Source organism: Chrysochloris asiatica, unplaced genomic scaffold (assembly GCF_000296735.1).
Source record: "Chrysochloris asiatica unplaced genomic scaffold, ChrAsi1.0 scaffold00066, whole genome shotgun sequence".
Taxonomy (NCBI): Eukaryota; Metazoa; Chordata; class Mammalia; order Afrosoricida; family Chrysochloridae; genus Chrysochloris; species Chrysochloris asiatica.
The window spans coordinates 5,014,029-5,027,324 of NW_006408584.1; the positions used below are offsets into that span (position 1 = coordinate 5,014,029).

At 35.7% G+C, this 13,296-nt stretch overlaps 1 protein-coding gene across 2 annotated transcripts in view; it reads right to left on the reverse strand.

Annotated features, from left to right (window-relative positions):
* GALNTL6 (UDP-N-acetyl-alpha-D-galactosamine:polypeptide N-acetylgalactosaminyltransferase-like 6) overlaps positions 1-13,296 on the reverse strand; it is a 2,035,427-nt gene that overhangs the window by 1,380,374 nt on the left and 641,757 nt on the right. Inside the window, exons 1-2 of one of the 2 annotated variants that reach the window (XM_006864526.1) lie at positions 8,282-8,293; positions 1,858-1,969 (exon numbers count right to left, since the gene is read on the reverse strand). In XM_006864526.1, coding sequence (XP_006864588.1) covers positions 1,858-1,882 — 25 coding nt within the window. In that variant the 5' untranslated portion in view covers positions 1,883-1,969; positions 8,282-8,293. Of the gene's footprint in view, positions 1-1,857; positions 1,970-8,281; positions 8,294-13,296 lie in introns of those variants that run through there. The other variant, XM_006864525.1, reaches the window with a different exon arrangement.

Below are 13,296 nucleotides of genomic sequence, written 5' to 3' on the forward strand. Positions count from 1 at the left end.
ATATATATAATTTGTTTGTTAACATGTAGTAGCTTCAATTAATAAATTAGGTGAACATCTCCAAAAAGTCAGTATTCAGTATTCTGTGGTCAGAAATAGGAAGATATGGTTGAATTATTATATGTTTGACCAAGCATATAGAGGAAAGAAATAAGAGGAAATTAAAGATACTGGAAAGGAACTCACTAATGTGACCATTCATAGAGGAAGTTTGCTGAAATTGAAAGAGATTAATGCTCTGCAGAATCAAGAATATCCTTGGAACAAGACGTTTTCATGAAGGATTTGCTTCATTGGCAGAAAAGAAAAAAAAGGAAAAGATAGAAGACTGTAAGTAGATCAACCACACACTTAACCTAAAAACATTTCACAAACTATAACAATTTCATCCAAGTATAAACACCGTCACCACAGTTATCAGAGGGGATGTGTTTTGAGGACAGCTGAGATATGATGTCTTAAGTGCTGGACAAGATTCACTTCGGCTGCTGATTTGGCTAAGAATGTTGTGAGTCAGTGCTGTTCACATGCGTCACCCAACAATAGTTTTTATAATTCTGTGACAACTTCACTATGAAAAAGCAGAGCTCCTTTTGCCAAATAACAGAATATGTACTTCTTATCATATAATGCTCGGGTACAATGAATTTTTACTTATACAACTTTCTCCATCCCTTTTTCCATCAGCCTAATTTTTCAGTCCTTCTATAAAGAACTTATTCTTTCTTAATACTTTTTCCAAGAAGTAAAATGTTTCCTGTAAATCTTGCTGAAGCCTAAATCTACACATGTAGACATACCTGGTTTTATTTAGTTTCCAGCTTGCATATTCAAATGTGCTTGATGGATCTCAGCACTTGTGATCCCCCAACTTTCTGTGCCCCATTGCCCATATATAGAAGACATCCCTGAGAAATTTCCTATTATCAATTTTGTTGAAAACTGCTTGTCAAATAGACATACATAAGCCCAAATGGAGAAGCACCATGGCTCCATATGATAAGCACTGAACTGCAAACCAGACAGTCTGTGGTTCAAGCCCACCAGCTACTCCACAGGGTAAAGATGAGGCTTTTTGCTCCTGCAAAGATCTGACATCTTTGAAACTCTATAAAGGGTTACTATGAGTGGGAACCGACTGGACTACACTTAACAAAAACAACAATACGCCCTAACGAGTGAGTCTAGCTCCAGATGCATGTTGCGAGTACCATGTGTCACTGATAAATCTTTCAAAAATAATCCCAGGAATTATTTAAAGACCATTTAGACAGTCTTAAGCTGTGGGTTAATGCGCCAGACTGCAAAGCCCTTTGAACTGCAAGGTCAGAGATTCAAGCTCACCATCTGCTCCTCGGAAACCCTATATAAGGTCGCTATGGGTTGGAATCAACTCGATGACACTTAACAACAACAACAACAAAATGTCAATAATCCTTTGGCAGTTAATACTGTTGTTGTTGTTGTTGTTGTTAAGTACTGTGGAGTCAGTTCCGACTCATAGTGACCCTGCACAGGGTTTCCGAGGCTGTAAATCTTTATGGAGCAGAAAGCCTTATCTTTCTCCCGCGGAACAGCTGGTAGTTTCGAACTGCCGACCTTGAGGTTAGCAACCTGATTCGTAACCACTACGCTACCAGAGCTCCTTAGTTAATACTGTAAACGTTACTAATTATTTGTTTTCTCTTTGAAATTTGAAGTTGTTTTTGTTCTGTCCAGTGTTTACCTCCAATAGCCCCCATGAGACATAGACATACCTTACTTTGTAGTGAAGAAAAACTGATTAGAGTTCCTTTAAGTAGTAATGAGATACTGAAGGAGATAAGTAGCACTTTTGGTTTACACTGAACTTCATACCTGATCGCAAAGCCTCTTTCTGCATGCTTTCATAGTCATGCCAGTCCTTTCTTCTCAAACCATTTGTCCAGGCATAGAATTGCCCATCTCCTAGGCCCAGTGGAAACGTCTGCGGAAAAGGAAAGGATTCAGAACATAGAAAGCGTGTACTTCCTTTTGCATAGTAGATAAACATAGACTGGCACGTAATAGACAATCAAAGAATATATGTTGAATAAGCGATTCTTTTGAGTACAAGTAAAAGATGGCTAGTATAGTGACTAGATTAATACACTTCTGAAAATCTTTTTTTTTTTTTTACTTGAAAAGGAGAGTGTGTTGCTTCCACAACTCCTACAGTTTTCATCTATAAATATTAGAAATTTATTGTGTCACCTTCTCTAAGCATAAATGTTAACTTGTTCTCATTTTACCAATGTGTAAGCATTTGCAGTTCTACCGATTTTGGTGTTAATTTGAGTTAATTTTATCTTTGATATGTATGGTTTCATTCATTTTGATCAAGTATGTTTGAAATACCTGACAATAATATTAGCACCCATTCTTTGAATGCTCACTATGTGCCAGGTACTATGTTAAATACTCTGTGTATAGAAGTTTGTTTAATCATGGTAATAGTATCCAGCTATAAATTCCTATTTTACTGTCCATAAAACTGAGGCTCAATGAACAAAAATACCTTGCACTTAACCATAATGCTAAAAACAGGAATTGTACCAGTTCTGTTAAGGCTAAAATTGTGATTTTTACATTAAATAGTGTCTCCCATCTATGTATTTTGTTATACTGCAGACTAACACTTACAGTCAAAATCATCATCCTCTCAACATTGAAATCACAGCATATGTTTTATGAATTTCCAAAACCCAATCTGTTGTAGTGCCAATCTGAAATTTTTTCATGTGAACTTTGCTAAAGCTGCTTCTGTTTTTTAATAGTGTTAATTTCTAGTAAGAAGAAATAAACATTGTTTAGAAGGAGTTTATCTTAATAATCTTAACAACAGTCAAGATAATGTAAAATAAATGCTGTCACGGTTTCACACTGTCTTCCTTTTTTATGATATTCATTTTCTGAAATAAAGAATGTATCTATAGAATGAAAAGAAGGAAATTTTAAAGTAGGAAAAAAGCCAATTTAGACAGAAACAAAAGATGAATATATTCAATAACAGGAGTCTTTCTGAGGCAAGTAAAATGCCCTATATTTAGCTTGAGACAATACAGTCACTGTGCTTATGAAAAATCATAAACTTTTAGTCCATAATTATAGTTTATTAAAGAGCTACTGTTTTGAAAAGATGAAACTCAGAAACAATAATTTTTAAAAGCATGTTTTAAATTAGTGGAAAGAGGTTCAAAATTAGGGTAAAGGAATTTGTTAAAAGTGTATAATGAAGGGAATTTGAAGTTCGTAATAAGGATGTGTTCAGAAAAAAATACAGAACAACAAATATGCAAAGATGATGATGAACATATATAAAATACTAAGTACAATAACAAAAATTTTTAAATAGAGGGTAACAAGAAAAATATGGAAAAGAATCAGAAAAGAACACAGAAAATAGAAGGACCAAATTTGGGGATATAATAGCAATCATTAGGAAAAATACTACTCATTTTATTCTAGTCAGTATTAATTTCTTTCTTATACATTGTCTAAACCCTCAACTCTACACTGAAAGTTATAATCACATAACTTTAAAATACACAACTGATGAGTGCTGACGACTAATGAAAATCTACAGATTCAAATATTATCAGCCTATAAACATCACTTACATTTTAAAGTACATAATTTCAAAACAAATTTTGACATTAAATAGGTATTCTTGCATAAATATGCAAAAGCAGTCTTTGATATAAATATACTCTATTTTCTTTATTCTGATATATTTAAGGTAGAGAGTATTTAGAGGGACCAGTCAAAGGAGAAGGATATCAGGTGGAGGGTCGGAGAAAAAGAGGATAACCCCCAGTGAGATGGATTGGCAGAGTGGCAGCATCAATGGGTTCAAGCATGGCAACAGTAGTGAGGTTGCCCCAGGATCAGGCAGTGTTTCATTCTGCTCTGCACAAAGTCGCTATGAGTCAGTACTGATTCAATGGCACCTAACAACAATACATGGCAGATTAACCGGAACTCATCTTCATTCCCTCCTTCTAGAAACCTGTGTAAATGACCATAAAACATCAAATTTGCTAAGATGATAATTAGTCATTTGATTTCTTGACTGCTGCTTCCGTGAATGTTGATAGTAGATTCAAGCAAAATGGAGTCTTTGACAACTTTATTCTTTTCTCAATTTATATGCATGTTGTTTATTGGTCCAGTGGTGAGACTTTGTTTTCTTTACATTGAGATGTAACTCATACTGAAGGCTGTGGTCTTTGTCTTCATTGGCAAGTATTTTAAGTTCTCTTTGCTTCCAGCAAACAATGTTGTTTCATTTACATATTGCTAAAGAATATTCCTACAATCCTGATTACACACTCTTCTTCATATACTCCAGATTCTTAGGTTATTTGTTCAGCATGTAGATTGAACAAATATAGTGAAAAAATATAACCCCGGCACACACACATTCATGATTTTTTATCATTTACGGACAAGTTCAATGCATACAATGGTAGTGGCTGTGTGCCATGGAGTCAGTTTCAACTCATAGTGACACTGCATAGGGTTTCTGAGGCTGTAAATCTTTACAAGAGCAGCAAGCCTCTGCTGGTAGTTTCAACTGCTGACAATGAGATTAGCAGCCCATCTCATAACCTCTATGCTCATTAACAACCCGCGATATACAGATGATACAACCTTGCTTGCTGAAAGTGAAGAGGACTTAAAATATTTACTGATGAAGATCAAAGAGCACAGGCTTCAGTATGGATTACATCTCAATGTAAAGAAAACAAAAATCCTCACCAATGGATCAATAAACAACATTCTTATCAATGGAGGAAGCAGCAGTCAAAAAAATCAAATGGCGTATTGCAATAGGCAAATCTGCTGCACAAGACCTTTTTAAAGTGTTGAAGAGCAAAGATGTCAGCTTGAGAACTAAGGTGTGCCTGACCCAAGCCATGGTATTTTTAATAACCTAATATGGTGTGGCACTGTGGGTTAATTCACCAGACTGCAAAGCCATTTGAATTACAAGGACGGCAGTTCAAGCTCACCAGCTGCTCCTCAGAAATCCTAGACAGGGCTGCTATGAGTCAGTACCAACTCAATGGCACCTAACAACAACAACGGACAGGTTCTCCATCAGCACAATTAAGTGTTGTGGAATACCTATTCTTTGTAACATTATCCATAGTTTATCATGATCCATACAGTCAAAAGCTTTTGCATGGTCAATAAGGTGCAAGTAAGCTGAACCATGAACTACAAGATCAGTGTTTTGAACCTGCTAGTCACTCCAAGGGAGAAAGATGAGGTTCTCTATTCCTATGAAGATTTAAAGCCTCAAAAATCCTAAAAGGGTTTTAATGAATCAGAACGAACTCCACACAACAACAAGTACAAAACATCTTTCTGGTATTCTCTGCTTTCTGTGAAGATCCATCTGATGTCAGTAATGATATCCCTTGTTCCACAATCTCTTCTGAATCTAGCTTGATTGGTAGCTCCTTGTCAATATACTACTGCAACTGTTTTTCAATTTTCTTCAGCAAAATTTTGTTTACATGTAATATTTATGATATTCCTTGATGATTTCTAAATTTCATCAGGTCATCTTTCTTTGGAATGGTCACAAATATGGATGTCTTCAAATTGGTTGTCCAGGTAGCTGCCTTCCAAATTTCATGACACAGGTGAATAAGTGCCTCTAGGGATGCAACAGTCTGTTGAAATGTTTTTCAATTTGTATTTCAGCAATTCCTCCTGAAACTCCTGGACATTTACCAGTTCTCATTGGTACCACGACTGTGTGTATTCCTTCCATCTTCTTTTGATGCTTCTTGTGTCATTCAATATTTTGCCTGCTGCTGTTTTTGTTGTTAGGTACCAACTCAGTGATCCTATGCAAAATAGAATGAAGCACTGCTTGGTCCTGCACCAACCTCACAGGTTGCTATTGCCACAGTGCTAATCCATCTCATTTTGGGTCTTCCTCTTTTTATCTGCCCATCATTTTATCAAAAATGATATCTTTCTCCAGAGACTGTTCCCTCCTGACAATATGTCTGAAGTATGAGACGAATTCTGTCCATCCTGGCTTCCAGGGAGAATCCTGCCCATACTTCTTGCTTTGTTCTTTTAGCAGTCCATGGTAATTTTACTATTCTCCTCCAATATCATAACTCAAATACATCATTTCTTCTACAGTCTTTTTTTTTTCATTTTCCAACTTTCACAATCATATGAGGTTATTGAAAATACCATAGCTTGACTCAGGCAAACCTTAGTCCTCAAACTGACATCTTTGCTCTTCAACTCTTTACAGAGATCTTGTATAGCAGATTTGTCTAACGCAATACGTTGTTTGATTTCTCTAGTACTGCTTCCATGAGTGTTAATTGCTGATTTGAGCAAAATGAAGTCTTTGACAACTTCAATCTTTTCTCCATTTGTCTTGATGTTATTTATTGCTCTAGTGATGAGGAGTTTTGTTTTCCTTACGTTAAGGTGCAACCCATACCGAAAGCTGTGATCTTTGATCTTCATCTTTATTTTTGCCTGTATAGAATGTTTCAATATTGTAGTTGAGACTTGAAATTTTTCATCAGTTCTTTAATCTTGTGAAATGGTGAGTGTGTTTTCCGCTCTTGGTTATCTTACCCTGAGTCTTTGCATAGTTCCTTTTCTTTCTCTTCTGAAAAGCTGCCCTTTGAAGTTACATGTTCACTTCTTTCACTTCCTCATTTCTTCTAGTCACTTTAGTTTCTCTGCATTCAAGAACAAATTTCAGAGTCTCTTCTGAAGTTCATTTTTATCTTTTTTTATTTTCTGTGTTTTTCATGACTTTTTTATTTTTCGTGTATGATGTTCTTGATGTTCTTCCACAGCTACTCTGGTCTTCGGTTATTAGTGTCTAATGCATCAATTTGGTTCTTCACATGGGATATTCTCAAGGGCATATTTTTGGCTCTCCCTTTAACTTGTTTTCATTTTCCTAAACTTCATCCTAAAATTGCAAATGAACAATTAATGACTTGTCCTTGGTCCTGTTTTGACTGATGATATGGACATTTTCTACTGTTTCTTTCTATAGATGCAGTCAATTTGATTCCTGTGCTTTCAATCGGTGATGTCTATGCATATAGTTCCTGTTTATATTGGTGAAAAATGTATTTGCAATTATAAATCATTAATCTATCCTGCAATATCTACCATCATTTCTACTACCAAAGTCATATTTTCCAACTATTGATCCTTCCTCTTTGTTTCCAACTTTCACATTCAAATCATCAATAATTACCAATGCATCTTGATTATATATTTGATCAATTTCAGATTAAAGAAGTTGGTAGAATTCTTGAATTTCATCATCATTGATTTAGTGAGTAATAGTGAAATTAACTGGTCTTCCTTGTAGATGTATTCTTATTATCCAATCACAGACAACATTATACTTCAAGATCTTGAAATGCTTTTTTAGACAATGAATGCTATGCTATTTTTCTTCTATTTGTTGTTCCACAGGACTGTTTGACTCAAGTGATGAATACCAGACCATTTCAGCTCACTAATGCCTACGATCCTGGTGTGGTGTTGTAGGACAAGCACTGGACCACAAGTTCGGTTTGAATCACAAGGTCAGAGGTTTAAACTCACAAGCTGTTCCTTGGAAATCCTATACAGGGTCGCTATGCATTGAAACCAATTAATGGAATGGAACTTAACAACAGCAACAATAAAACCTATGGCATCTATCTATATGCATTCCATTTCATTTTGACAACTTCCAATTGTCTTAGATTCATACTTCATATATTCAATGTTCTGATAATTAATGGATGTTTGCAACTATTTCTTCTCATTTTAAGTTGTACCCCATCAGCAAATAAAGATCTTAAAAGTTTACTCTATCAACATCAGTAAGGTGAACTTTACTTTGAAGAGACAGCACTTCCCCAGTCATATTTTGAGTGCCTTCTAGCCTGAGGGGCTCATCATCCAACACTATATCAAAAAAGATTCTGTTGGTATTCATGAAGTTTTCAGTAGTGAATCATTTGGAAGTGGTCTGTTTTTGTTTCTCCTTGGTGTTGAATTCTACTGAAACCTGACTACCATGGGTGAGGCTGCTGGTATATAAAATGCCAATGGCATAGCTTCCAGCATCAAAGCAACACACAAGCCACCACAGTACTACAAGCTGACAGGTGAGTAGTGGGAGTTTGAATGAGACCATTTTGGGACCATTATAAACAGTTAAAATTTAGGATGTCAAACTGTATAATAACTCTAGACTCCATGTATATATTAGGTCATGCAGTCTTCTTTCAGTAGGCTCCTCAAAAGCTGCAAGCCTGCCTGATGCTCTTCAAATGAGATTGGGTAATTTGTATCTGCAGAATTAAATCAAAAGAAATATAACAGTATAGACATGTGGAATTCAGATATATACCCAGTAATACTAGAAGGAATCCCCTCATTAGCAAGCTCTCTTCTACACAAAGAACACTTCATATCAGTATTTCACTTAAAGTTAAGAATAGGCAGGCAAGGATCACCAAACTGTTGAGGGAGACTCTAACATAATGTTCAGAGACCAAACGTAAACAAAAGACATAAAAATCTTGAAGCAACAATGTCATTGTAAAGAGCAGAAGAAACTTCCCTCTACCCCAAAATCAAAATTTGATATCCTCAAAGAGCTAAAAGAAAAAGTTCTTCCATAAAATAAAAAAGGAGAATTTAGAGAATAAGAAAGAATTCTTAAAAATAAAAATGTTACAGCAGTAATAGAAAAGTTAACAGATGGGTTGAAAAAATTAACTTTCTAAAGTAATAGAAGAAAAAAAAGACAAAGAAAAAATATTATACAATCTTGGTTTAACTAATAGTGATATGACTATATTTGAGATTGAGGGAAAAGGTGAGGAATACACCTTAGATAATAGGAAAGTAGTATTTTATAGCAAAATGAAATATACAGTAATATACATATGCTCTTTAAAGTTATTGAGGCACATAACAAAAAACAAAAGCATTAAAAATGACAAGGATGCTCTTGGGTATCAGATATTGCAAGCTGAGAAAAGTGACTAGGGTGTTACTTGTTACCATTACAGTCTTTATAGTATGATTACAATTTTAAAATGATTTACAAATATTACTTATGTAAAGAAATAAAGCTCAAATAAAATTCTTATACATTCTTGGCAGCTTCAACAAGAAGCTGAACATTCAGCAAAATGTGTTAGCATCATGAGAGCGTTCTATGATGGTAGATGAATCAAGTTAAAGCAGCGCATCTGAGATTGCTTTAATAAAAACTATCTGAGGATTTGCTACAATAATACCTCTCTCATCTATATTATTGCTGCTCATACACCACAGTATCAGAATCAGCATCACCTGGGAACTTCTTAGAAATAAAATTGCCAGGTCCTGGTGTGGCACTATAAGATAAATACTAGACTGCTAATAGCAATATTAGCGTGGCACCGTGGGTAAATGCACTGGACTACAAAGTTAGTTTGGACTGCAAGGTTGGTGGTTCAAGCTCACCAGTTTCTCCTCGAAAACCCTATATAGGGTCACTATGGGTCAGAATTGACTCTAAGGCACTTAATAACTACAATAAAAGTAATATTCGTGGTTGAAACCCACCATCCACTCCTTGGAAACCCTATACAGGTTCAGTATGAGTCAGAACCTACTCGGCAGCACTTAACAACAATAATAACAGTAACTCATGTCTAAGATTCTCTGGTGAAACAGTGGTTAAGAAATCAGTTACTAACCAAAAGGTTGGTGGTTAAATCCACCAGCAACTTTCAGGGAGAAAGATGCTAACAGTCTGCTTCCTAAATGATTTACAACCTTGGAAACCCTTTGGGGTTGTTCTACTCTGCCCTATAGGTTTGCTATGAATAGAAATCTACTTAATGGTTCAGGGGCTTGTAAAGTTAGTGGCACTGTAGAATAAGCACTGGACTGCAGAGTCAGTTTCAAACCCACCAGCCGCTCCTTGGAAACCCTATACAGGATCACTATGATAAGGAAACAACTTGACAACACTTAACAAAATGAATATATGAGTATATGAATATAGAAGCAACTGAAAGGTCATCAGTTCAAACCAGCTACTCTGTGGGTAATAGATGTGGCCATCTGCTTTACAGATTTACAGACATAGAATCATGGGGCAGTTCATTCCTTATAAAGTCACTAAGAGTCTAAATCAAATTGATAGCAACAGGTTTTTGTTTTAGTTTAGTTTTGTTTTTAATTTAATGTCACTACAAATAATTGGCATGAAAATATTTCAAGAAGGAAAAAATGGAATTCATTAAGTAGAAACTACATGTTATTAATATTTTTATTAAGCCTAGAGCCTATGAAAAAGCAATATACTTCAGAATCGGTCATGAGGGTAAATTTCCAAAGTTAAAAAACATTGGCCACAGGAAACATGTTTACCAGAGGTAGAAAACTCAAACATCTTCAGATATTGCTGTTACTGTGTTACGTGCCATCAAGTTAGTTCTGACTCATAGCAACACTGTCTAGGGTTTCCAAGGAGCAGCTGGTGGGTTTGAATCACTGATCCTCCAGAGTCACATTAGGCAGGTGATAAAAATAGATGAAGAAGCAGGTTGTTATACAGTAGATAATTAGGAGTTGTAGAACCACTTGACAAATGTTAGTCACTTATAGATCATATTAAAGCAACAGTGTTGAAAGACTAGAAAGTCATGGTGAATAAAAAAAAAAAAAAAAATTTGCTCCTTGCCTTTAAATTATACCAATGTTATTTTGTAAGTATAGATGGACTTTCCATTGAAAAGAGACACGCACGTATCTTTTTTTTTTTTACTTTGTATTGTAAATTGAGTGAAGGTTTACAGCGAAGATCATCAGTTTTACATTCAGCAGATCATACACTTTGTTTCATCTCAATAATTGCAATCCCCTCCATGCTACAACAATTATCTCACTTCCTCCCTGTGGTTCCTATTTCCATTCCATTCTTCTTCCCATCCCTTTGTCCTCAGGTAAATGTTGCCCTTTTTGTCTTGAATGATTGACCATTCCATGGTGGCTATGCCTTACTAGTATTGTTGTCCCCACAATACACCTATCTATTGCTTGACTGAAAATTGGGCCAAGAGGGTGTGGACCATTTTAAATCTGAAAAATGGTTGACAGCCATAGTCTTGGTTTTTTCCAGTCTCTCTCTGACTGGTAGATTCAGTTTTTTGTATATATATATATATTTAATATTGAGTTCAGTTCCACAATTCCTGCCACTCTAACTGGGACCTTCGAATGTGATCTGTTTCAGAGCAGTTGGCAGTGGCAGCAAAACACCATCTAGTTCTTCTGGTCTCGGAGTCATGGAGATGGATGCTCACCTGTTCCATACATCTATTGGTCTAGTTGACTCCAAGCATCTTCAATTTCCATCACTCTTCCTTTTCCCATACATGGAAACACCAGTAGTTGCACCTTAGATGACCATTCATGAATTTTTAAAATCCCATATTCTACTCACCCATGTAGCCATGTTAAGGTGTTTGATCATTGATGTCCCTAGAAACTATGATCAGACCTCTCTTGAGGAAGAGATGGTTCTGCATTCTTAAACTCTCTTTATATTAGATTTTATACATCAAATAATCAATGGACTGATTTCCATAATCAACCTTATTCCTGCCACAATGTTTGTATCTTGGGGAAAAAACATGACATAGTAGAAGAACTCTGAATCCAGGGTCAAAAAGACATAAATTAAGGTCTGAAACCATAGGAACAGGAAATCCACATTTCCTATTGGCCCCTAAGGTAACTCATATTTGAAATTAGGGTAATAAAAGTAATACCTATCTTGCCCACCTTATGTAGTAAATTAGACAATGTGTGTAAAAGCCTTTGGCTAATGAAGTACTATATAAATATTAGTTGTTTTCACCATCTCTGCTATTATTGTAAAGATAGTTGAGTTATTTCCCTTGACTATGAAAAGTTATAACACAGTTACCGAGACAAAATTTGTATATGTTAAACAAATACTAAATTATATGGGCCAGCCTTTATCATAGTAGATATTCATACAATATTGTTGTTGTTGTTGTTAAGTGCTGTTGAGTCAGTTCCAACACATAGGTACCCTTTATAGGGTTTCCAAGGAGTGGTTGGTGACCTTGAACCACTGATCTTGCAGTTCAAATGACTTTGCAGTCTAGCACATTAACCCACAATGCCACACCAACACTCCAGTGCATTATCCTGCAGCACTAGGAATCAATCGTTACAGTTTCTCAGACTAAGAAGTGATTGTATTATAAAATGCTATGCAGAAGATTTTGCTGTTGCTCTAACATCCCATTCCTTCCAAAGTTTGAACCCAACCACCAAATTCACAATGTTGTGGTTGTTGTTGGTAAGTGCCGTCAAGTCAGTTCCGACCCATAGCGACTCTATATAGGGTTTATGAGGAGCATCTGGTGAGCTTGTACCACTGACCTTGCAGTTCAAACAGCTTTGCAGTCTGGCGCATTAGCCCACAGCACCACACCAGAACTCCAGAATACACAATACATATAGAATAATCTACAGAATTATTTCTGTACATTTGTATGTAAACAAAATATATTCACAAATTTCTGTCAGAATATAATTTCCTTTAGTGGACTGACATTTTTTCCTATATAATCTATATAAATTTTCAAATGATTTGCTGATAATGTGATTCCAATATATTAACAATTAAACTAATATATGCCTTGAGCTTGGGTTAACTGCTAAAACGTCCAGTACTTTGACATTGTTTGGAACAAGGTTAAGAACTCAGATGTCAGAAGTATACAGGAAACTTCCAGTTTGCCAGGGCGGTCAGGCAGCATGGCCTCCCTCCTGCTATCGGAAAATGCCATATTTGTCTTTGATTCTGATTTTGGCTTAGTTTTCTACCCGACGAGTTGTTTGGCTGTCATATAGAAGAGTGAAAAGGGAAGACCACATCCTGATCACATCCTCCTGGAGGCAATCAGAAAACATAAAAAAATTACCAAAGTACATAATTAATATTTAGGGCCACAGATAATCATTAAACATGTCCAAGAAGCAAAAGCAGATGACCATATCAGCACATGTCCAGAAAAAAGATAAAATATCTGAGACAAATGAACCAGAAGTAGACCTTCTCTCCATGCTGGAAGGAGGGCAGGCCTTGGAAATACCTGAGAAAGAATTCAGAAAAATGATTATAAAATGTTTCAAAACACTTTACAATGGAGTTGAGAAAAATAAGGAAGAGGTCAG